We start from the raw sequence: 23,947 nt of genomic DNA on the forward strand, positions 1-23,947 counted from the left end.
AGACATTGTTGATTGTTTCTAAGTGGCTGTTAAGAACATAGTACATGGAGTGGGTGAGTCAATGCACTGAAGTTTATGCTGTTTAACTTTACTGCAGCGAATCATCAGAACAGTCAACTAACATCAAATTCTATAAACTTTATCCAAACAGACAAGCTTACCAATGAGTAGTCAGCATACAACCTGAACAAAGTACTAGTCAGAGTTGAAATTTAATGTAAAAATTCTGTTTTGCAATAAATATCTTTTTTCATATTCACTGCTGTTTCTATGAATCTTTATTTCCAAATAATGATTTTTAAATGATGCAGCATGGTTTTAAATAAAATATATACATTATTATGAAAATAAAACAAAGTAATTCATATTTTGGTACATTAAAAACATTTTCTTTCCATTAAATCATAGTTGACAAAAACATAACAATAATCAGAAATATTTTCAGCATAATTAATAGCAATCATGTACAAAATTCTGCATAATCCCAATAGATGGATTCAAACTGAAGCGGAACACTAACTTGCAAATATGGCTATGACACATTTCCATTGGTTTGTGTCATATTAGCCATGTGTATTATATTTATGTTTCATTTATAATATGAAATTAAATGTTGAATGAAACTAAATTTTTTGAAACACCATATAAAATGAGGGAAGAGTACCAGAAATGACAGTGTTTATGCCATGACCAGAGCTAAATGTTCTCTTTTCATGTAAAGAAGTATAACATCCATGCAACATCTTTTACATTATTCAGTCATGTGTACAAATACTTCAGCACCAACCCTATCCTGTATAACAATAAGTCAATGGACAGCTCGTACATCAGTGGATAAGAAAAAATGTTCCTATGAGTTCCGCATATTGGCAATAAATACTTAAAAGATGATGCAACATCCAAATCAAAAATCTGAACTGGTTTGAATTCTATTGTCTACATGGTCCATTGCATCAATATCTGCTAAGGTGTGGTTGGGTAAGATATAGGAGTTCAAACTTTGTACCCAGAAGGCCTAGGGTATGGTAGCCAAGTTTGCCATCAAACAGTGGTTAAAACAATATAAATGTAAAAACAAGTTTTCAATCTTTTAGACTAGAATCCATACTTCTTCAGGTCATTGCAATGCTTAAAGTGTTAACATTGAGCTGTAGAAGATTAATCAGAGACTGTGCGTTCAGTTCCTTGTTGAATTTATTTGAGCACTGTTGATCTGAAGTAACAACTGTTAACTGAGTATGTTCTCTTTTCAACTGTTCGCAGTAATATAAAATAGAAATTGCTGGAACTTTACATGGACAGTAAATACTAGAAAACAGAGCATTTTTAAATTTTTACTTATAGCCCCAAAGTCAATGGCCGGAATTTAACAGTGAGGCGGTGGCCCCGCCCACCGGCTGGAAAGCAGGGGGCAAGCCCGCCTCTGCCGGGCCTGAAAGCCACACTGCTATTTTGCGTGGCTCAGGCCCTTAATTGGCTACAGTTGGGGCTTCTGCCCCTCTGAGGCAGGATGACCTGCCTCCAAGAGCTGCTGGCCAATCAGAGAGTCAGCAGCTCTTCAGTCCCAGCAGCACCACCAGGAGCGGTGGCCACCACGGGGACTGTATCCAGCAAGAAGTGGACCATGGATGTTTGCCTTCAAAAATGTAAATCGGGGGTCGGCCTCACTGGGGACAATTGGCTGGGGGGGGGGGGGAGGGTGGGGAATCTGAGTGTAGGGCAGAGGTTTGTTTTAGCAGGGGTGGCTGGCCTGTGCTGATGTGGGGGGGCCCTCCGTGGTGCACAGGGTGCCCGAACCCACAAGGATCCGAGCCCGCAAGGAGGCTGCTATGTGTTGCTAGGTGGCCTCCTCAGGTGCTGGTGCCCATCCACCACTGGTAAAATACCAGTGGCGTTGGGAAGAGGCCCTTAAGTGGTAATTAATTGGCCTAAGGGCAGGCAGGCCGTTTCTCACCTCCCCCACTGCTGGTAAAATAGCAGTGGGGGCGAGTAGGTGAAGGGCATGGCACCCCCTGCCTCCCACCTGATTTTACGTCCCCCCCCGCCTCCTAGCCCACTCCTGGGGGCACACGTTAAACTCCAGCCAATGTTTTTCTCATGTAAATTTCTTTGTCACTGTTAATAGTGTACCATTCAACATGTAAAATTACATTTCCTTGGTTAAAAAAGTCTTCAACTGCCTTTGCTCAAATACTGTGAAAATACTCTGTTTTATAGTAAATTGAACCCATATCCTATCAAGGAAAATGCTGTTAACAAGATTTATGTTTGCATAGAGCAGATATGTCTAATCTACTACTGCAAATCTATTTTTTCTACCTTGTTCAGAGGGAGGTAATTTTTTTAAGAAAAAGCTAAGACATATTTTTGTATGCAGTCCTATTACTCAATGCATAATATAAGAGATCTGAAAAATGGTTTCTATAATTCTGTGTATGATTATACCATCGTACCTACTTTACGTGAATGGTGCAATTTTATCGTTTTTTACTTTGGTACATTCAACTTATAAAAACATTTTCTTCCCTGTTTCTGAAAACTTTATTTGTATAAAATAAAAAGGCATCAATTTTTTGATGTCCTGGAGCAGATAACCTAAACAAATTTAGAACAAGCACAAAGAGTGAACTGCCAGACATCACCCTCCAACAAGATTTGGATAGTTTAAAGATTATATTGGACTTGTACAGAATCTATTACAAAGATTAAATAAAACTGAATTGCACAACTGCTGACATTTTTACTGTGCCATAATGACAATGGAGCTGTAATTCTAGACGTTTCCATACTTTGTGACCTTGCAATAACAGGTATATAAAGACCATTATTTGATTAACAAGTAAATTGGTTTTCTGCTTGGAGCTTTAGAAGATATAGGTATACCAGTGAGTTTAAAAAAAACCTAACTCTTCAGGTTTTGAAATGAATTCCATGAAAAAAAGAATCATCCATTGTCATAGTATTTTCAGTCATTTCGAAGTAGCATTGACCTATCTCTGTGCAAGCCTTGGTCACTTCTGAACTGCTTTTCTTTACAAAGCATATTTAGTATTTTTATAGTCGACAGAAGTAGCCAAATATTGTGTATGAGGTGACCACTGTGCAAGGTTTTTGGTTTCTTGCTTTCATTTCTCATACCAGACACACAATCATTCAGCAGAATGTGTACAGTGAATGTCTGCACTCAGTAATCTTCATCTTCTGCATGCATACTAACTCATCAGCAGGTCCTGCAAGTCTATGAAGGCCAATTCTTTGTTAATCCAAAGCCCGCAAGGCATTCACCAAAGTGAATCTGCTGCTGCCATCACACTCTCCACTTCCAGAAGGTTCATGAGAAAAGATCCAACAGAAGAAATATGCTTACATTTCAGCACTACTTGTTACTCCAGACCAAAAGTGCTCGTCTCTTCCACAGCAGTCAACATCTTCTCATACAACATAGAAAAGGATGGGTATGGGGGGAGATCTAGCCGGTTGAAACAGGTATGAGCCCTGCAAAGGCAAGAAAAATGTTACTATTTCCCACAATCCTAAACAGCACAACAGTAAACTTGATAAATTATAGCAGTTCGGGGAACAAAGTTTATTCTTAAAAGGATTATTTGAATTGGTACACACAAACTGATTTCATAACGGTGTGGACCTTTCACATCCCAATTTAAGTTCCATGGATTGTAACATAAAATCCAGATAAACAATACCCCACAAATGTTCGTCAATAAAGACTGAACATTTGAGACTGAAACTTATCAGCGTGCCGCAAATCGCGGTGGCGCACTCTGATCTCAGTGGTCTTCCCACACAGATGCCTCGTTGCTGAGCCCCTGTGATATTTTGCGCGGGTGCTCATTTAAATAGAGGGGGCGGAGCGGCCATCCCCGATGACGTAGAGGGGGCAGCCGCTCTGTCCCCGCCAACGGCATCTGGCGCCACCGTGCATGCACCGGTGCCATTTTTAAAGGGGTTGAAGCCCTTCAGGTAAATTTAAATGTTTAAAGGTCCCGCCGCACTAATATTAGAAATAAAATTTTATTCAAACTTTGCATCTCCTCACCCACCCCCCCAAAATGAGTTCTCAATAAATAAAATTACCTATATCTCTGGAAAACCAATGTTTTAAATGACGAACTTTAACCCGCCCACCTTCAGAACATTTGACCCTCAAACTCTTCCCATCATCCCCACAACCAATTGGAGCGGTTTTCCCCGATCCCACACCCTTTCTCTCCCGGAAGATTTTGCCAGGCCCCCCCGCCATGACCCTCATAAAATTCAGCCCCTGATGTATTTTGTTACTAAGAAAGAAAGGCTTGCATTTACAAGGTGCCTTTCATGATGTCAGGACGTCCAAAAGCACTTTAAAGCCAATTAAATACTTTTAAAGTGTAATCACTGTTGTAATTCCCACATCCAGAGTTAGAACCATAGAAAAATTACAGCACAGAAGGAGGCCATTCAGCCCGTCATGTACGCGCCTTCGACAAAGCTAGCCACCCAACCTAATCTCATCTTCCAGCACCTGGTCCATAGCCTTGCCAGCTACAGCACTTCAGGTGCATGTCCAGGTACCTTTTAAAAGAATTGAGTGTTTCTGCCTCCACCACAATTCTTGGCAGTGAATTCCAGACACCCACCACCCTCTGGGTGAAAAAGTTTTTCCTCATGTCCCCTCTAATCCTTCTACCAATCACCTTAAATCTGTGCCCCCTGGTAATTGACCTCTCCCTCAGGGAAACGGGTCCTTCCTGTCTACTCTGTCTAGGCCCCTCATAATTTTGTACACCTCTATTACGTCACCCTTCAGCCTCCTCTGTTGTAAGGAAAACAACCCTAGCCTATCCAATCTTCCCTCATAGCTGCAAGTTTCGAGTCCTGGCAACATTCTTGTAAATCTTCTATGTACTCTCTCCAGAGCAATTATGTCCTTTCTGTAATGTGGTGACCAGAACTGTAGGCAATACTCCAACTGTGGTCTAACTAGCATCTTATACAGTTCCAGCATTACATCCTGTTTTTGTATTCTATACCTCGGCTAATAAAGGAAAGCATTCCTTATGCCTTCTTCACCACTCTATCTACCTGTCCTGCCACCTTCAGGGACCTGTGGACATGCACTCCAAGGTCTCTCACTTCTTCTACCCCTCTCACTATCCTCCCGTTTATTGTGTATTCCCTCGCTTGATTTGCCCCTCCCAAATGCATTGCCTACGAACATACAAATTAGGAGCAGGAGTAGGCCACTCGACCCCTCGAGCCTGCTCCGCCATTCAATAAGTTCATGGCTGAATTGATTACTCCACATTTCCAACTACCCCCAATAACCTTCCACCTCTCACACTTCTCTGGATTGAATTCCATTTGCCACTTTTCCGCCAACTCAACCAAATCGTTGATATCTTTCTGGAGTCTATGGCTATCCTCTTCACTATCAACTACAGGGCCAATTTTTGTGTCATCAGCAGATTTCCCAATCATGCCTCCCACATTTAAGTCCAAATCATTAATATATACCACAAACAGCAAGGAACCCAACACAGAGCCCTGTGGAACGCCACTGGAAACTGCTTTCCATTCACGAAATCATCCGTCGACTAGTACCCTTTGTTTCCTGGCCCTGAGACAATTCTGGATCCAACCTGCCACATTCCCCTGCATCCCATGGGCTTTCATTTTACTGACCAGTCTGCCATGTGGCACTTTGTCAAATGCCTTACTAAAATCCGTATAGACCACATCCACTGCACTTCCCTCATCAATCCTTCGCGTTACTTCCTCAAAAGACTCAATTAAGTTCGTAAGACATGACCTTCCCTTAACAAATCCATGCTGACCATCCCTGATTAATCCATGCCTTTCTAAGTGGCAGCATTGTGCAAATCTAAAGTAGTTGCACGTCAACCACATACCTAAAGCATCAACTTGTACCAAAACTTAAACATAGTTAAAGCAAGTTCTGTCCATCACATGGAAATTATTTGAAAGAGACAGTCTCATCCAGGAAAGGATAGATATTGGCTGGAGCCTGAATACAGCTCTGTGAGATAAGGTAAGCTCTTAAAATAAAAGCAAAATCTGTTATCCTGCTGTAACATTATTCATATTTTAATAATCAAATAGAAATGGTTATCTTGTCAACTATTTTTGATCATATTACTTCTGTGGAACCTGGAATAACCCAACATCCTTTGTATTATTTCACTTTCAATTCCAGTGAGCAAAAGCAAAAGGTAATTACAAAGCCATGATTCACAACACAGTGGAGTTATTTTCAATGTAAACTACTTCACCTTTGGAAGGCTTCCACATATGTAGCAGCTTCTTCTATCCATTATGCTAAATATTGCAATGCATTACCGTTCCACACCTGCAAATACATCCAGCCACGAGATCTGCTTGGTTGACCCTAAATGCATATTCATTTAGTAAGCAAGTCACATTCTGTACTGACGATATACAGATCAGGATCCTTTTCATTCCAGAACTGCCATTTTGTACGTGGTAAAAGATTGAATAGACTATAGGTGGAAATCATGATTATATGTAACATTTCCCAATCAGTGATGGTGATGGGCGTGAGAACTCACTAATCCATACATCACTCCAGCTGATATGGAGGCAGATAGGACAACAATAAAGGAACCAGTCCCCTAATTATTTACAATGAAACAAAAAACTCTCCATATGTTACGACCTCAGCGAGACCATTAACATTAAAAGATGAGATATGAACCCCAGACTAATTAAAAAAATTATACGACAAGATTTCACATTTTAAGACTTTTATTATAACTAAACTAAAAAAAATCCCCATTGCCTAAATAGTACTTTGTAAGTAGCTGATACCCCAAACTACAAAGAAAGGTATTTGTCTTTACTTATTAAAATACTTGAAAACCTCACACCACACTGATACGTTACACAGTACTTTTTGATGGCAAAATAATTACGGTTAAAAGTTCCAAACTCCTCCCAGTTGCACTGGGTTGGAAATCCCAAACCTTTTCTCAAAGTCAACATCCTCTTCGCTCACTTTGTCGAGCACTTTTGACCTGGATGACCGAGAATCAAGCGATTCCTGGTGATCCTGTTGGTCTTTTCCTTCTTCGCAAACTTCAACTTTCAAAACAGGTTCAACTTTTCACAGCCTTTCGCTGTATCAGGCTTCCGAGAGCAGGTGTTCCCTCTCTCTCTCTTGTGGATGCCACCACTGGTTGTCTTCCTTTCTTACAGTCTGCTCTGAGACTGCCACTGCTGGTGTTCTGTACATCCTGCCTGCATTCAAAAAATCTGTTAAATTTACCTGGACTCAAAAGTCAATTGTCCTTTTCCAATATGCAAAGTCCAGAAGTCTGGTTTCCACAGAGCCACCTGGACCTTCCATTGTTCCCAGCTGTTAACCTCCCACCCAAACTCACCTCTTCTGGGCAAGTTAAATTTCTGCTCAATCTCCAAACTACTAGTGACTATTGTTCTAGTAAAATCAGCTTCATGGAAAGACTGGAGCTTTCACATTGTTATTTGCAAACTAGATTACATCACAAATGTAAAGCACCCCAGTTTTAAACTGAAAAGTATAAACCATTCATAAAAAACATTAGTTTCAATTACAATCCCATACAAAAACTAAAATACAGTGAAATGTAGAAGGTTGAACCTTTGAGAAATAATATTCATCAGTTATGCCAAATAGGTAAATAGTTGTTAATCACTCACTGGCATTGCTGGAAGTTGAAGTTTAATTGTCTTTCAAAACATGATAACTGAAGTAACCAATATGAGTGACAAAAACGCTACCTGTAGACAGACTATTAATGTCACCAACAAAGTTATTTTAAACATTGTGTACAAAGCATATTCAGTCGTAGATAATTCTAATGGAAAATAATTTAGTCTTTCGCCTTATGACCTTTGTTTGATAACGTATTCTGTCCATACCAGATAGATCAAGACTTCTCATACTCACCAATGACTATTTTAAGTTGCTTTGATTAACCAACACTCCATCAATGTTTTCTCTTGGATCCTTTTAAGAATTCAAAATGCTGTTCTACAATATTTTTGCTTAAAAATAATGTTACTATACATTTATCAGCAATGTTTTAATTTCCTCATTAGGATACTTTACTGTTGATGTGCAGACAGAAGATAACTTGACAAATGCATTATTGATAACACTCTATTCCACGGGAGATGCGCGACGCCAAAATCATCACATAATACAAAAACAAAAGCGAGAGGAAACTGTAACAACTACAGGGGCATCTCACTCCTTAGCATCATTGCAAAGGCCTTTGCTAAGGTCATACTTAAAAGACTCCATTTACTTGCAGACCGAGTGTACCCAGAAGCACATTGCGGTTTCCGTGCTGGCAGATCTACTAATGATATGATCTCCATACGCCAGCTTCAAGAGAAGTGTAGAGAACAGAGTATATCCCTTTACCTTACTTTCGTAGATCTCACCAAGGCAAATTGACACCATCAGCAGAGCAGAGTTCTGCAAGATTTGGGGAAAAATTGGCTGTCCACCAAAGCTCCTCAGTCTCATCTGTTCCTTCCATGACACATGCACTGCACTGTACCGTTTGATGGCTCCACTTCCGAAAGTTTGGGACTGAAGATTGGAGTGAAATAAGGTTGTGTCCCAGCCCCCACTCTGTTCAGCATCTTCTTATCCATGTTCGTGACCTTCATCTTCCCTACAGATATAGAAGGTGTCTACATGCACACTTGGGCAGATGGCAAGCTTTACAATCCATCAAGACTGAAAGTGAAGACTAAGACACATTGCGTCCTGATCAGAGAAATCCTCTACGTTGATGATTCTGTGCTAGTTGCTCACACGGAAACTCAGTTACAAAGAATCATGGACTGTCTCTCATATGCCTGTAACTTGTTCTCCTTGACTATAAGCGGCACAGTGGTTAGCACCACGGCCTCACAACTCCAGCGACCCGGGTTCAGTTCTGGGTATTGCCTGTGCGGAGTTTGCAAGTTCTCTGTGACCGCGTGGGTTTCCGCCGGGTGCTCTGGTTTCCTCCCACAGCTAAAGACTTGCAGGTTGATAGGTAAATTGGCCATTATAAATTTCCCCTAGTGTAGGTAGGTGGGAGGAGAATGGCGGGGATGTGGTAGGGAATATGGGGTTAATGTAGGATTAGTATAAATGGGTGGTTGTTGGTCGGCACAAACCTGGTGGGCCGAAGGGCCTGTTTCAGTGCTGTATCTCTAAATAAATAAAACCATGGTTATGGGACAAGATGTTGCATCTCTGCCCCTGATCACACTAAATAACACCCCACTGGAAGTGGTTAGCAAATTCTGCTAACTTGGGTCCACAGTGACAGACAATCTGTCCTTTGATGCAGAGCTCGATACACACAAAGAGAAAGCAGATACCACCTTTGGCCAACTCGCAATAAGTACATGGGATAACACCAAGCTGATGGTTTATAAGGCCTGTGTTCTCAGCACCTTGCTATACGGCTGTGAAACATGGGCGACTTACAGTTACCAGGAAAAGGTGGTCAATAATTTCCATCTTTGCTGTCTGCGGTGCACTTATGGGTATTTCCTAGCAGGACAAAATCACAAATGCGGCAGTCCTCTCAAAAGCAGAGCTCCCAAGTGTGTTGGCACTAATCAAACAGAGAAGGCTTCAGTGGATTAGATATGTCCACAGGATGGAATCCAGTCACATACCCAAAGACCTCCTGTACAGTGAAGTAGTCGGGGCCAGACGACCAGTGGAGCATCCAAAGCTCCGCTTCAAGGATGCTTACAAGTGTGACATGAAGGCCCTAATGTCGACTATCGCACCTGGGAATCACTAGCTGGCGAAAGAGGAAAATGGCGACACATCCTTTGGACTGCTGTGCACTACCACGATAACCAGTTGCTACCGCAGTTTGGCAACAGGCGGCAATGTCAAAAACAACACACAGCGTCACCTGGTAGTTTCAATGAGATTAAAAGAAGAAGCTTACACAGTTGCAAAAAAGAGTAGCAAGTCTGAGGATTGGGAGTGTTTTAGAAACCAACAGAAGGCCACCAAAAAGTTGATAAAAAGGTACAAACAGAATATGAGAGTAAACTAGTCAGTAATATAAAAACAGATAGAGCTTTTATAGGTATATATAAAAAGGAAGAGAGTAGCTAAAGTAAATGTGGGTCCCTTAGAAGCAGAGCCAGGAGAAATTATCATGGGAAATGAGGAAATGGCAAAGGCATTGAACAAATATTTTGTGTCTGTCTTCACAGTAGAAGACCCAAGCTTCATACCAGAAATAGATGGTAACCTAGGGTATAAAAAGAGTGAGGAAATGAATATCAGGAGAAACTTGAGGGACTAAAATTTGACAAATCCCCAGGACCTGATGGCTACACCCTAGGGTTCTAAAAGAGATAGCTGCAGAGATAATGGATGCGCTAGCTATGATTTTCCAAAATTCCTTAGATTTGGGAATGGTCCCATCAGATTGGAAGTTGGCAAACATTGCACCTCTTTTCAAGAAAGGAGGGAGAGAGAAAACAGGAAACTACAGGCCAGTTAGCCTAATATCAGTCGTTGGTAAAATGTTAGAATCTATTTTTAAGGAAGTCTTAACAGTGCACTTAGAAAAGCACAGAACAAGTCAACATGGTTTTGCTAAAGGGAAATCCAGTTTGACAAATTTAAGAGTTTTTTGAGGATGTAACTAGGTGGGTAGATAAAGGGGAACCAGTAGATGTGGTATACCTAGATTTCCAAAAGGCATTCCGAAAGGTGCCACACAAAAGGTTAATAGGCAAGGTAAGGGCTCATGGAGTTGGGGGTAATATATTAGCATGAATAGAGGATTGGTTTACAGACAGAAAGCAAAGAGTGGGCATAAACAGGTGATTTTCAAGTTGGCAGTCAGTGAGTAGTGGAGTGCCACAAGCATCAGTGCTGGGGCCTCAGCTATTTACAATCTATATTAATGACTTAGATGAAGAGACAGAGAGTAATGTATTTAGGTTTGCTGATGATACAAAGGTAAGTGGAAAGGTATGCTGTGGGGAGGACACAGGGAGGCTGCAAAGAGATATAGGCAGGTTAAGTGAGTGGGCAACAAGATGGCAGATGGAGTATAATGTAGAGAGGTGTGTAGTTATTCATTTTGGTCTTAAGAATAGAAAAGCAGAATATTGTTTAAAAGATGTGAAACTTGTAAGTGTTGCTGTTCAAAGAGACTTGGCTTGCACAAGGAATGCAGAAAGTTAGCATGTAGGTACAGCAAGCAATAAGGAAAGCAAATAGCATGTCGGCCTCTATTGCAAGGGTATTGGAGTACAGGAATAAAGAAGTCTTGCTACATTTATACATGGTTTTGGTGAGACCATATCTGGAGTACTGTGTGCTCGGTCTCCACATTTAAGAAAGGATATACTTGCATTGGAGGCGGTACAGCAAGGATTCACTAAATTGGTCCCTGGGATGAGGGGGTTGTCCTATGATGAGAGGCTGAGTAAACTGGACCTGTGCTCTCTGGAGTTTAGAAGAATCAGAGGTGATCTCATTGAAACATACAAGATTCTAAAGGGGCTGGACAGGGTAGACACTGGTCGAGGAATGTAAAACATGGGGGCACAGTCTCAGTGCGCCGATCATTTAGGACTGAGATGAGGAGAAATTACTTCACTCAAAGGGTTGTGAATCTTTGGAATTCTTTACCCCAGAGGGTTGTGAATGCTCCATCGCTGAATACATTTAAGGCTGGGATAGACAGATTTTTGGTCTCTCGGGGCATCAATATGGCGAGCGAGTGGGCGGGAAAGTGGAGTTGAAGCCTAAGATCAGTCATGAGCATATTGAATGGCAGAGCAGGCTCAATAGGCCATATTGTCTACTCCTGCTCCTATTTCTTGTGTTCTTGTGTTCACGTGCGCACTTGTGGCAGAACCTGCCTCTCAAGGATTGGCCTTCACAGCCATCATCAAAGGTGCACCAAGAGAAGACCCTCCCACTTAAATGGATTGTTTGCTATGTGTCCATCATCTTTCATAGATGGAAGATTGCCAACAAACAACATTTTGGCAAAATACTTCTTTAAGGCAGGTAATATTAAAGTTAAAAATTAAAAATTCTTTCTCTTCAATGGTCACAAAGATGTGAGCCAAACAAATAGCTCTGGCCACAAACTAATTAAAAGGCAGGCTCAGCTTTCTCTGACAGTCTAATTACACGAAACATGTTAAAGCAGTTGGCACCTTTGCCAGTTTACTTTAAAAACCCTAAATTCACATAGTTCTTTATGGAAGTAATTCAATACAAGTAATTAGGATCAGCTTAAACTATAAAAATGATGGACTATTAACATTGCTGTTTAATGAAGATATGATCACAGCTTTTATTTAGATTGTTGTCTCTTATGACCAATGTTTGAAGGTTTAGTTAAAAATATACTTCAAGTACTCTAAAAATGTGAATAATTTGTTAATAAACATGCAGAATATCCAAGAGAATTTTGAGCTAATGTTCTTTAAAAAGTCCTGTCATGTCACATTGACAGTAATGGAATTCATCGGGCAGTGGGTTGAAAATCTTCAAATAAAAATAAATTTGCATGTGTGCCTTTCAATTCTGTTGATCATTATATTTTCAGGAATATTCACATAGGATGTTCTTCCAACATTCTGTTTCTGTAAAGTAGTTGTGACAGTCTAACATCAGTCCTGTCTCAAATTATAAAGAAAGAATAAACATTTTTATATGAATTTGTACCTAGGTTAAATAGTGCAGTGCATTTAAAACTGAGCTTCAGTTAGTAGTACTTTGAAGCAAATTCTTTTGTCTTTGCCTGCAAGAGAAGTGAGGAATACACAAACCCTGCCTAGAGCATAGGTACCAGTCCCAAAGAGGGCTGACTCACTTCTGTTGGTATTAATTCTGTGCAAAAAATCCCTCCTTAGGACACAATCATTTAACTTGTTTCCTCTGGCAATGCATGTGAACTTGCCACTGTAAGAATCAGGTACATGGTCTCTTATAAATAAAAACAAAGTGCTGGAAATACTCAGCAGGTTTGGCAGCATCTATGAAGACAGAAGGAGAGTTAACGCTTCAGGTCTGTGACCTTTCATTAGAACTCGGTCTGTTATAGCTGCCCCACTTAGTGGGAGGTGGGGGAAGAAGGGTCTAACAAGTTTATGCTGTCAGGGAGGTTTAAAAATCTGCTTGAAATCAGGTACAAAAGGCAGCTGGTTATGTCTTCAAAGTCTTGCTTGTTCTACACTCCAAGACCCCCTGACATATATGTACCACAGCCTTTAGCCTGTTAAGTATTCCATGTGATTAAACTAGACTTTGAAGAGGTAACAGCAGGATACTCAGAGCTTGCATATGGTATAGTATGTCAGTTAAGGAATTCTGATAAAAAGATTCCAAGAAGCGTGAAACAATTCATTGTTAGAATATAATATGAAATTAAAGTGCTTTATTATGGTCTCACCTACTGTCGATTTCTTGTTGTTACGCCGGCTCTCTGTAAAGCAGTCAGTCCCACTCCCCCGCTCCATCCCCCATAGCCCTGCAAGTTTATCTCCCTCAAGTGCCTATCCAAATTCTTTCACCACCCTTGTATGCAGCAAGTTCCAGGTCAGTGCCACTCATTGCATAAAAAAGTTCTTCCTCACATCACCCTGGATCTTCAACAAAAAAAGTGCAAATGCCGGAAATCTAAAACAGAAAGAGAGTTCTGATGAAGGGTACACACCAGAGACATGAGAACCTGTTTATTCTTTCCAAATTCTGATATGGCCCACTGTGTATCTCCAACATTTTACAAAGCATCACACAAAAGTTTCAACATAGAAACAGACCATCCTCCTAACAAACAGTACTGCTAATCTCATGCTTCCATTCTGCTCTCCCATCTCTTTATCCCACTTTCCTTACACATCCTATTTAGTCTAAATGTTGCCTCAATCATGAACTCCAGTAGTGCCACACAATCCCCGATATAAAAGTATCTCTTTATACTCTGCCCTTAATCTGTTACATTTTATCTTATGTTCTGGGGCTTTTTGGTCCGTTTTTAGAGTTAGTTTCCCCTGAAGTACAAGTAATGAAATGTTGGGTATCATTGAGTTTAAGTTAAAATTCCCATTGCATTTCAGATGTAGAGAAAATGTTTCCACTTGAGGGGTAGTCCAAAACCAGGGGCCATAAATATAAGATAGTCGCTAATAAATCCAATAAAGAATTTGAGAGAAACTTCTTTACCGTGAGAGTGGTTAGGATGTGGAACTTACTATTACAAGAAATAGTTAAGGGGAATCCCAGAGATGTCTTTAAGAGGAAGCTAGAAATGTTGATGAGTAGAGAAAGGAATATGCAGATAGGGTTAGATGATGTGTGGTGGAAGGAGGCTGGTGTGGAATATAAACACCAGCACAATTGAGCCAAATGGTCTGATTCTGTGCTTTAAATTCGATATAATACTACGTAGTTTAGCCTGAACTATTTATTTTATTTAGAGATACAGCACTGAAACAGGCCCTTCGGCCCACCGAGTCTGTGCCGACCAACAACCACCCATTTATACTAACCCGACAGTAATCCCATATTCCCTATCACCTCCCTACACTAAGGGCAATTTACAATGGCCAATTTACCTATCACCTGCAAGTCTTTGGATGTGGGAGGAAACCGGAGCACCCGGCGAAAACCCACGCAGACACAGGGAGAACTTGCAAACTCCGCACAGGCAGTACCCAGAATCGAACCCGGGTCCCTGGAGCTGTGAGGCTGCGGTGCCAACCACTGCGCCGCCCATATATAGAACTGCATAGAATTTCAGAGTGGCGTTTTTCTGCCAATTCAGAGAAATCCAGCACATGGAATTCATTCTACACCACAACTAATTAGGTTTTGGAATACCATGCCTAATAGGGTGGTGGATACAGATTCAATAGTAGCCTTCAAAAGGGAATTTGACAAATATTTGGAGAAGAAAATTGCAGAGATATGGGGAAAGAACAAGGGGCTAACTCGATTGTTGTTTGAAAGAGATGGCGCAGACTCATTGGGCCAAATGGCTTCTTTCTGAACTGTACGGTTCTATGATTTCAGATGAAAATTAGATCACATAATGCAGCAAATAATCTTTGGTTCAAAGAGTGCAGGATGGCATGCCAGCAGCAGCACCAGGCATACCTCGAAATGAGGTGTCAACCTAGTGAAGCTACAACACAGGACTACTTGCATGCCAAATAGCATAAGCAGCATGCGATAGACAGAGCTAAGCGATCCCACCACCACGCATCAGATCTAAGCTCTGCAGTCCTGCCACATCCAGTCGTGAATGGTGATGGACAATTAAACAACTAACTGGAGGACCTGGCTCCACAAATATCCCCATCCTCAATTATGGGGGAGCCCAGCACTTCAGTGCGAAAGATAAGGCTAAAGCATTCGCAACAATCTTCAGCCAGAAGTGCCGAGTGGATGTTCCATCTCGGCCTCCTCCTGAAGTCCCCAGCATCATAGGTGCCAGTCTTCAACCAATTCAATTCACTCCATGTGATATTAAGAAACGACTGAAGGCACTGGATACTGCAAAGGCTATGGGCCCTGACAACATACTGGCAATAAAGACCTGTGCTCAGAACTTGCCACGCCCCTAGCCAAGCTGTTCCAGTACAGCTACAGCACTGGCATCTATTCGACAATGTGGAAAATTGCCCAGGTATGTCCTGTACACAAAAAGCAGGACAAATCCAACCTGGCCAATTACCACCCCATCAATCTATTCTCGATCAGCAGTAAAGCGACGGAAGGTGTCGTCGACAGGGCTATCAAGCGACGCTTGCTTAGTGATGCTCAGGGCAACTCAGCTCCTGCCCTCATTACAGCCTTGGTTTAAACATGGACAAAAGAGCTGAACTCAAGAGGTGAGGTGAGAGCGACTGCTCCTGACATCAAGGCAGCATTTGACCGAGTATGGCATCAAGGAGCCCGAGCAAAACTGGAGACAATGGGAATCAGGGGGAGTCAAACACTCCACTGGTTGGAGTCATAAATAGAGCAAAGGAAGATAGTTGTGGTTGTTGGAGGTCAATCATCTGAGCTCCAGGACATCACTACAGTAGTTCCTCAGGGTAGTGTCTTAGGCCCAACCATCTGCAGCTGCTTCATCAATGACACTCCTTCAATCGTAAGGTGAGATGTGGGGATGTTCACTGATGGTTGCACAATGTTCAGCACGTTTCATGACTCCTCAGATACTGAAGCAGTCCGTGTAGAAATGCAGCAAGACCTGAACAATATCCAGGCTTGAGCTAAGTGGCAAGTAACATTCGTGCCACACAGGTGCCAGGCAATGACTATCTCAAACAAGAGAGAATCTAACCATCTCCCCTTGACATTCAATGGCATTACCATCACTGAATCCCCCACTATCAACATCCTGGGGGGTTACCATTGACCAGAAACTAGGAATCCTGCAGCGAGTAAGGCACAAGTCAGGAGTGTGATGGAATACTCTCCACTTGCCTGGATAGGTGCAACTCCAACAACACTCAAGAAGCTTGACATCATCCAGGATTAAGCAGCCCACTTGATCGGCACCCCACCCACAAACATTCACTCCCTTCACCACTGACAGACAGTGGCAGCAGTATGTACCATCGACAAGATGCACTGCATCAAAGCACCAAGGCCCCTTAGACAGCACCTTCCAAACCCACGACCTCTACCACTAGAAGGACAAGGGCAGCAGTTGAATGGAAACACCACCACCTTCAAGTTTCCCTCCAAGCCGCATATCATCCTGACTTGGAACTATATCGGCGTTCCTTCACTGTCGCTGGGTCAAAATCCTGGAACTCCCTTCCTAACAGCACTGTAGGTGGTACCTACCTCACGTGGACTGCAGCGGTTCAAGAAGGTGGCTCACCACGACCTTCTCCAGGGCAATTAGGGATGTTGTCCTAGCCAGCAATGCCCACATCGCATGAATAGTTCAATAAAAATGGAAACTGCATTATTATTTTAGATAGGTGTTAGGAATAAAATAAATGTTGGCCAAAAATGAAGAAACAAATGTAAAATATAGTGCAATTAAAAGATAGAAATTAAAATTAAATGAATTTAATTGAAAAATAGGATGAAATTGCCTACTGGAAGTTTTTGATATAATTGTAAAAAATCACAAATTATGCAAATAAGCATTAAAATAAATGTAAAATATACAAGGTATATACATTGCAATGTATACAATCAGTGTGGATATTTTTTAATTATTTGCATTCAGCATAATTTGTATGAAGTCGTGCTATTTATTATATTCATAGACAACGTAATAGAATTTTAAATTACTTTTAATACTAGTTTTTGTGCTGGGGAAAGATTTGTTGATGTCAGTAATTAGCTAACAGCAGATGTTTCATGAGGCTGAAATCTGAATGGATCTTTTTTATAAATTCATTCATGGGATGTGGGGGTCGCTGGCTAGGCCAGCATTTATTGCCCATCCCTAATTGCCCTTGAGAAGGTAGTGGTGAGCTGCCTTCTTGAACCTCTGCAGCCCATTTGGGGTAGGTATACCCACAGTGCTGTTAGGAAGGGATTTCCAGGATTTTGACCCAGCGACAGTGAAGGAACAGCGATATAGTTCCAAGTCAGGATGGTGCGCAACTTGGAGGGGAACTTGCAGGTGGTGATGTTCCCATGCATTTGCTGCCCTTGTCCTTCGAGTTGGTAGAAGTCATGGATTTGGAAGGTGCTGTCTAAGGAGCCTTGGTGCAATGCTGCAGTGCATCTTGTAGATGGTACACACTGCTGCCACTGTGCGTCCGTGGTGATGAGAGTGAATGTTTGTAGATGGGGTGCCAATCAAGCGGGCTGTTTTGTCCTGGATGGTGTCGAGTGTTGTTGGAGCTGTACTCATCCAGACAAGTGGACAGTATTCCATCACACTCCTGACTTGTGCCTTGTAGATGGTGGACAGGCTTTGAGGAGTCAGGAGGTGAGTTACTCGCCTCAGAATTCCTAGCCTCTGACCTGCTCTTGTAGCCACAGTATTTATATGGCTACTCCAGTTCAGTTTCTGGTCAATGGTAGCCCCGAGGATGTTGATAGTGGGGGATTCAGTGATGGTAATGCCATTGAATGTCATGGGGAGATGGTTAGATTCTCTCTTGTTGGAGATGGTCATTGCCTGGCACTTGTGTGGCACGAATGTTACTTGCCATTTATCAGCCCAAGCCTGGATATTGTTCAGGTCTTGCTGCATTTCTACACGGACTGCTTCAGTATCTGAGGAGTCACGAATGGTGCTGAACATTGTGCAATCATCAGCGAACATCCCCACTTCTGACCTTATGATTGAAGGAAGGTCATTGATGATTGACCTCCAACAACCACAACCATCTCCCTTTGTGCTAGGTATGACTCCAGCCAGCGGAGGGTTTTCCCCGATACTCATTGACTTCAGTTTTGCTAGGGCTCCTTGATGCCATACTCGGTCAAATGCTGCCTTGATGTCAAGGGCAGTCACTCTCACCTCACCTCTTGAGTTCAGCTCTTTTGTCTATGTTTGAACCTAGGCTGTAATGAGGTCAGGAGCTGAGTGGCCCTGGCGGAACACAAACTGAGCGTCACTGAGCAGGTTATTGCTAAGCAAGTGCCACTTGATTGCACTGTTGATGACACATTCCAGCATTTTACTGATAATTGAGAGGAGAATGATGGGGCAGTAATTGGCTGGGTTGGACTTGTACTGCTTTTTGTGTACAGGACATACCTGGGCAATTTTCCACATTGCAGGGTAGATGCCAGTGTTGTAGCTGAACTGAAACATCGTGGCTAGGGGCGCAGCAAGTTCTGGAGCACAGGTCTTCAGTACTATTGCCGGAATATTGTCAGGGCCCATAGCTTTTGCAATATCCAGTGCCTTCAGTCGTTTCTTGATATCACGCGGAGAGAGTCAAATTGGCTGAAGTCTGGCATCTGTAATGCTGGGGACTTCAGAAAAGGCCGAGATGGATCATCAACTTGGCACTTCTGGCTGAAGATTGTTGCAAATGCTTCAGCCTTATCTTTCGCACTGATGTGTTGGGCTTCCCCATCATTGAGGATGGGGATATTTGTGGAGCCACCTCCTCCAGTTAGTTGTTTAATTGTCCACCACCATTCACGGCTGGATGTGGCAGGACTGCAGAGCTTAGATCTGATCCGTTGGTTATGGGATCGCTTAGCTCTATCGCATGCTGCTTATGCAGTTTGGCACGCAGATAGTACTGTGTTGTAGCTTCACCAGGTTGACACCTCATTTTGAGGTATGCCTGGTGCTGCTCCTGGCATGCCCTCCTGCACTCTTCACTGAACCAGGGTTGGTCACCTGGCTTGATGGTAATGGTAGAGTGGGGGATATTGCAGGCCATGAGGTTACAGATTGTGGTTGAGTACAATTCTGCTGCTGCTGATGGCCCAAAGCGCCTCATGGATGCCCAGTTTTGCATTGCTAGATCTGTTCGAAATCTATCCCATTTAGCACGGTGGTAATGCCACACAACACGGTGGACGGTATCCTCAATGTGAAGGTGGGACTTCGTCTCCACAAGGATCGTGCGGTCGTCACTCCTACCAATACAGTCATACACAGATTCATCTGCGGCAGGCAGATTGGGGAGGACGAGGTCAAGTATGTTTTCCCCTCTTGTTGGTTCCCTCACCACCTGCCGCATACCCAGTCTAGCAGCTATGTCCTTTAGTACTCGGCCAGCTCGGTCAGTAGTGGGGCTATCGAGCCACTCTTGGTGATGGACATTGAAGTCCCCCACCCAGAGTACATTTTGTGCCCTTGCCACCCTCAGTGATTCCTCCAAGTGCTGTTCAACATGGAGGAGCACTGACTCATCAGCTGAGGGAGGGCGGTAGGTGGTTATCAGCAGGAGGTTTCCTTGTCCATGTTTGATCTGATGCCATGAGACTTCATGGGGTCCAGAGTCGATGTTGAGGACTCCCAGGGCAACTCCCTCCCTACTGTATACCACTGTACCACCACCTCTGGTGGGTCTGTCCTGCCGGTGGGACAAGGCATACCCGGGGATGGTGATGGCAGTGTCTAGGACATTGTAAGGTATGATTCCGTGAGTATGACTATGTCAGGCTGTTGCTTGACTAGTCTGTGGGACAGCCATCCCAACTTTAGCCCCCAGATGTTAGTAAGAAGGACTTTGCAGGATCGACAGGGCTGGGTTTGCCGTTGTCGTTTCTGGTGCCTAGGTCGATGCCGCGTGGTCCGTCTGGTTTCATTCCTTTTTATTGACTTCGTAGCGGTTAGATACAACTGAGTGGCTTGCTAGGCCATTTCAGAGGGCATGTAAGAGTTAACTACATTGCTGTGGGTCTGGAGTCACATGTAGGCCAGACCAGGTAAGGACAGCAGATTGCCTTCCCTAAAGGATATTCGTGAACCAGGTGGGTTTTTACAACAATCGACAATGCTTTCACGGCCATCATTAGATTAGCTTTTAATTCCAGATTTATTAATTGAATTCAAATTCCACCTTCTGCTGTGGTGGGATTTGAACCCATGTCCCCAGAGCAATACCCTAGGTCTCTGGGTTACTAGTCCAGTGACAATACCACTACTCCACTGCCTCCCCTAGTGTTTAAATGGGATAATTTTGGAGTTTGTTATGTGAAATTGGTTGTAAAAGAGGTGTAAAATATATGGGGAAGTAGTAGCAGGGAAAGAAAATGACGCTGTGGAGAAGTTGGTGGTGAAAAACAGGTTGTGGTATTGGCAAGTGGGTAGTGGTGGGAGTTTGATTTAGATGACAGAAACAATGAAAGGTGAAGGGATGAAGGAGGAAGGTTCATGGTTGCAGAGTTTGATGATGAGATGGGATGAGGTGTAAGCTGAAAGGAGAGAGTTAGGGTGGTGAGCAAGGAGAGAATGGGGAGGAAAAAGAAAAGTAAAAAAGAAAACTTCCCCTTCCTGAAGATCTTAAATCTACAGGGGGTTCCCATGCTACACTGGAAAACTACATTTTACTTGAATGGCAAACAATGCTGTAAACTCTTGTACAGAATCCTGTTGCCATACTGACAGATGCTTCCAGCATGAGCAGGAATCGCTTTAAGTTTATTATACTTCCATGTTTTTAAAAGCAAACCTTTGGTAGCACTGGGATAGGGGGCTTGAGTCACAGCAGAAAAATGGCTGGAATGCCCTAGGTTCCTCGTGAATGTGTAGATGGCAGTGGCATTAGATTAGATTAGATTAGAGATACAGCACTGAAACAGGCCCTTCGGCCCACCGAGTCTGTGCCGACCATCAACCGCCCATTTATACTAATCCTACACTAATCCCATATTCCTACCAAACATCCCCACCTATCCCTATATTTCCCTACCACCTACCTATACTAGTGACAATTTATAATGGCCAATTTACCCATCAACCTGCAAGTCTTTTGGCTTGTGGGAGGAAACCGGAGCACCCGGAGGAAACCCACGCAGACACAGGGAGAACTTGCAAACTCCACACAGGCAGTACCCAGAATCGAACCCGGGTCCCTGGAGCTGTGAGGCTGCGGTGCTAACCACTGCGCCACTGTGCCGCCCATTATTTTCATTAAAGTGCAAGATACCCTGAGAAGGAGTCCTGTCCCCACAATCCCAAAAGAGTGCATTCCTGCAGCGGATAGGAACAAATTGGAAGTTTCTTAAGTATTGTAAAAATATTAGTAACATTCAACGATTAAAACAAACAATGCTCAAGAAACTTAAAGCTGGTTGAGATTTGCAGTGAGAATCCAGGACCAGGATCAAAACTGCCTAGAGGTTGTAGTTACATGGACCGCAGTTGGGTGGTGCTACTTAACTGGAGATTGGGTCAGGATGGTTCAATCAAAGATAAATTTACATACGAAGTTTAGTTAGCTAGGTGTGACATAAATAAACTTCCAAGAAGAAGTAATTATGTGTTATTCCTATAAAGTACTTGATGCACACAATTTCTCTTTATTTTTACAAATATTGTGACGAGATATCATAACTGAAATATTAAATGAGTATGAAAGATGAGAAGTTTCAACTTTACATACCAGTTATAGAGGGAAAATTATTCATTGAGAGTTCTATGAGTATTTGTGTAAATTTTTCAAATAATGCCACTACTTTTATAGAATTAGGTCTATAACACTGCACGTCATTTTTCATCATGAGTTAAGAATTTTCAATGTCAGAATGGAAATCTAAAACATATAAAGATGTTTTGCATAAGCAGGTACATTCAGCAATCCTTCCTTTTAATATTCAACTGTGCTCAAAGGGACCTACAACACTGGCCCAAATTTAATTTCTATGTAATTCTCTGATCTGTCCTCCCTTCAAGTGCAGCTAAACACTGGAAGTACAGAAGCATCAATATAATTAAGGATTACTTCTTAAGGTAATTAAGAAGTAATCCTTCATTATATTCTACTGCTCGAAACTCTTAGGGATAAAAATTCATCTGCACCGGTTTTCAGGCGCGGGGGTCATGATTCGCCTGCACCACGTCACATTGAGGCAGTCAGCAAACGTCATGTTGCCAAGCGTGACCCATGTTGCTGGCTGGCTGCATGCTCAACAGGGGGCCTAACAGCGTGCGAGGCTAGCATGTTTACCAGCTAGCCTCCAGTTCTTAATGGCAGTCTATCACTCTTAAAGGGGAGCTGGACTGACTGAAAGTAAACTGCTTCTCAATGTTAATTCTGCAGATGAAAACAAAGCAAGTGGATCACCAGGGCAGAGAGAGGGATCCCAGGTTCAGAGATGCAGCGCTGGAGGCCTTTGACACGGAGGTAAGCAGGAGGGGAGAGGCCATGTTTCCACAGGGGAGTCAGGAGGCCCTCAAGGAATGCCCTCCAAAGGCAATGGGAGCAGGTGGCCAGGGAGGTCAGTGCAAGTAGTCTGACCCCGAGAACTTGGCAGTAGTGCCGGTAAAAGTTCAGTGACCACAATTGGCAGTCAAGGTCAGTCATTGCATCGTCAAAGGACATTTCATACCCCCCCACCACCAATCTCTCATGTTGTTCAACGCATCACATGCTCATCACTTACCCATCAGCAATTCCCAGCACTCAGAACTCAGGTCTTGCATTCAACTGCTCCCCCTCATCCTCACACACCTTCCAATGATGCGCCCCTCACACCCACCTCTTTCTGCTTCCCCATACCTTCAGCTATGGCAGGCAAATCACCCAAATAAAGGAAACTCAATGTCTGACATTCTTCCCTCTCTCTTGCAGGACAAGGTGGCACGCAATAGAAAGGAGTAGAGCAGAAGGGACAGGGGACAGGTATGCCTGCATCCCAAGCCCTACAGAGGAGATGGTGCATCACATCATGGGTCTGATTGTGACACAGTCCATCGCATCACTGAGAATATTGAGGATGACGGATATGTTACTGTCTTATGCCACTTCTTAACTCCCACCTCATCTTCATCCTGCTATCTGGCATGAAGTACAAGCTGTGACCAGGGACCTCTTGTTTGCCATCCCATCACCCTTCCTTAATTCTAACCCTCCCCTTCTGATTTTATGCTTTCAGATACCCAAGAACTGTTGTCTGGCCAGCCACTACAGCTCCTGGTGGAAGAGAGTGTACCACTGATTAAGTACCATCACTTGATCTGCATTTGCAGACACCAACTCAAAGACTGGTACTGCGTGAACTTTAGAGGCTAGTATAGAGTTAGGATCAGCATATGATGAGTGGGCTGCAGCAAGGCCAGAGGAAGGAATAGCTCACATGTTAGTCCATTGGTGGGTGAGGTCACAGATGAGTTCTGCTACAGGGCACTCAGATGGGGATTTTGATGGGGCGGGATACAGGAGAATGCTGATGAGGATGCATGGTGCGTTGGCAGGCCTGCCAGTCAGTTTCCTGTCACTGTCGAGAAACATGGAGGAGTCCAGCTCC

The 23,947-nt window shown here is 42.9% G+C and overlaps 1 protein-coding gene across 13 annotated transcripts in view; it reads right to left on the reverse strand.

Moving 5' to 3' along the window:
- Positions 1-286: 286 nt before the first annotated feature.
- hecw2b (HECT, C2 and WW domain containing E3 ubiquitin protein ligase 2b) overlaps positions 287-23,947 on the reverse strand; it is a 431,729-nt gene continuing 408,068 nt past the window's right edge. For 9 of the 13 annotated variants that reach the window (XR_010975402.1, XR_010975398.1, XR_010975400.1 and 6 more), the window contains 2 exons: positions 7,002-7,275; positions 3,418-3,495 (listed from right to left, as the gene is read on the reverse strand). Coding sequence is in view for 4 of the 13 variants with exons in the window: in XM_068035669.1 (XP_067891770.1) it covers positions 3,384-3,495 (112 nt within the window). In the remaining 9 variants the exon portion in view is untranslated. Of the gene's footprint in view, positions 3,496-7,001; positions 7,276-12,295; positions 12,667-13,498; positions 13,703-23,947 lie in introns of those variants that run through there. The other 4 variants (XM_068035672.1, XM_068035669.1, XM_068035671.1 and 1 more) reach the window with 3 other exon arrangements.

The sequence above is a fragment of the Heterodontus francisci genome, chromosome 7 (genome assembly GCF_036365525.1).
Source record: "Heterodontus francisci isolate sHetFra1 chromosome 7, sHetFra1.hap1, whole genome shotgun sequence".
NCBI lineage: Eukaryota > Metazoa > Chordata > Chondrichthyes > Heterodontiformes > Heterodontidae > Heterodontus > Heterodontus francisci.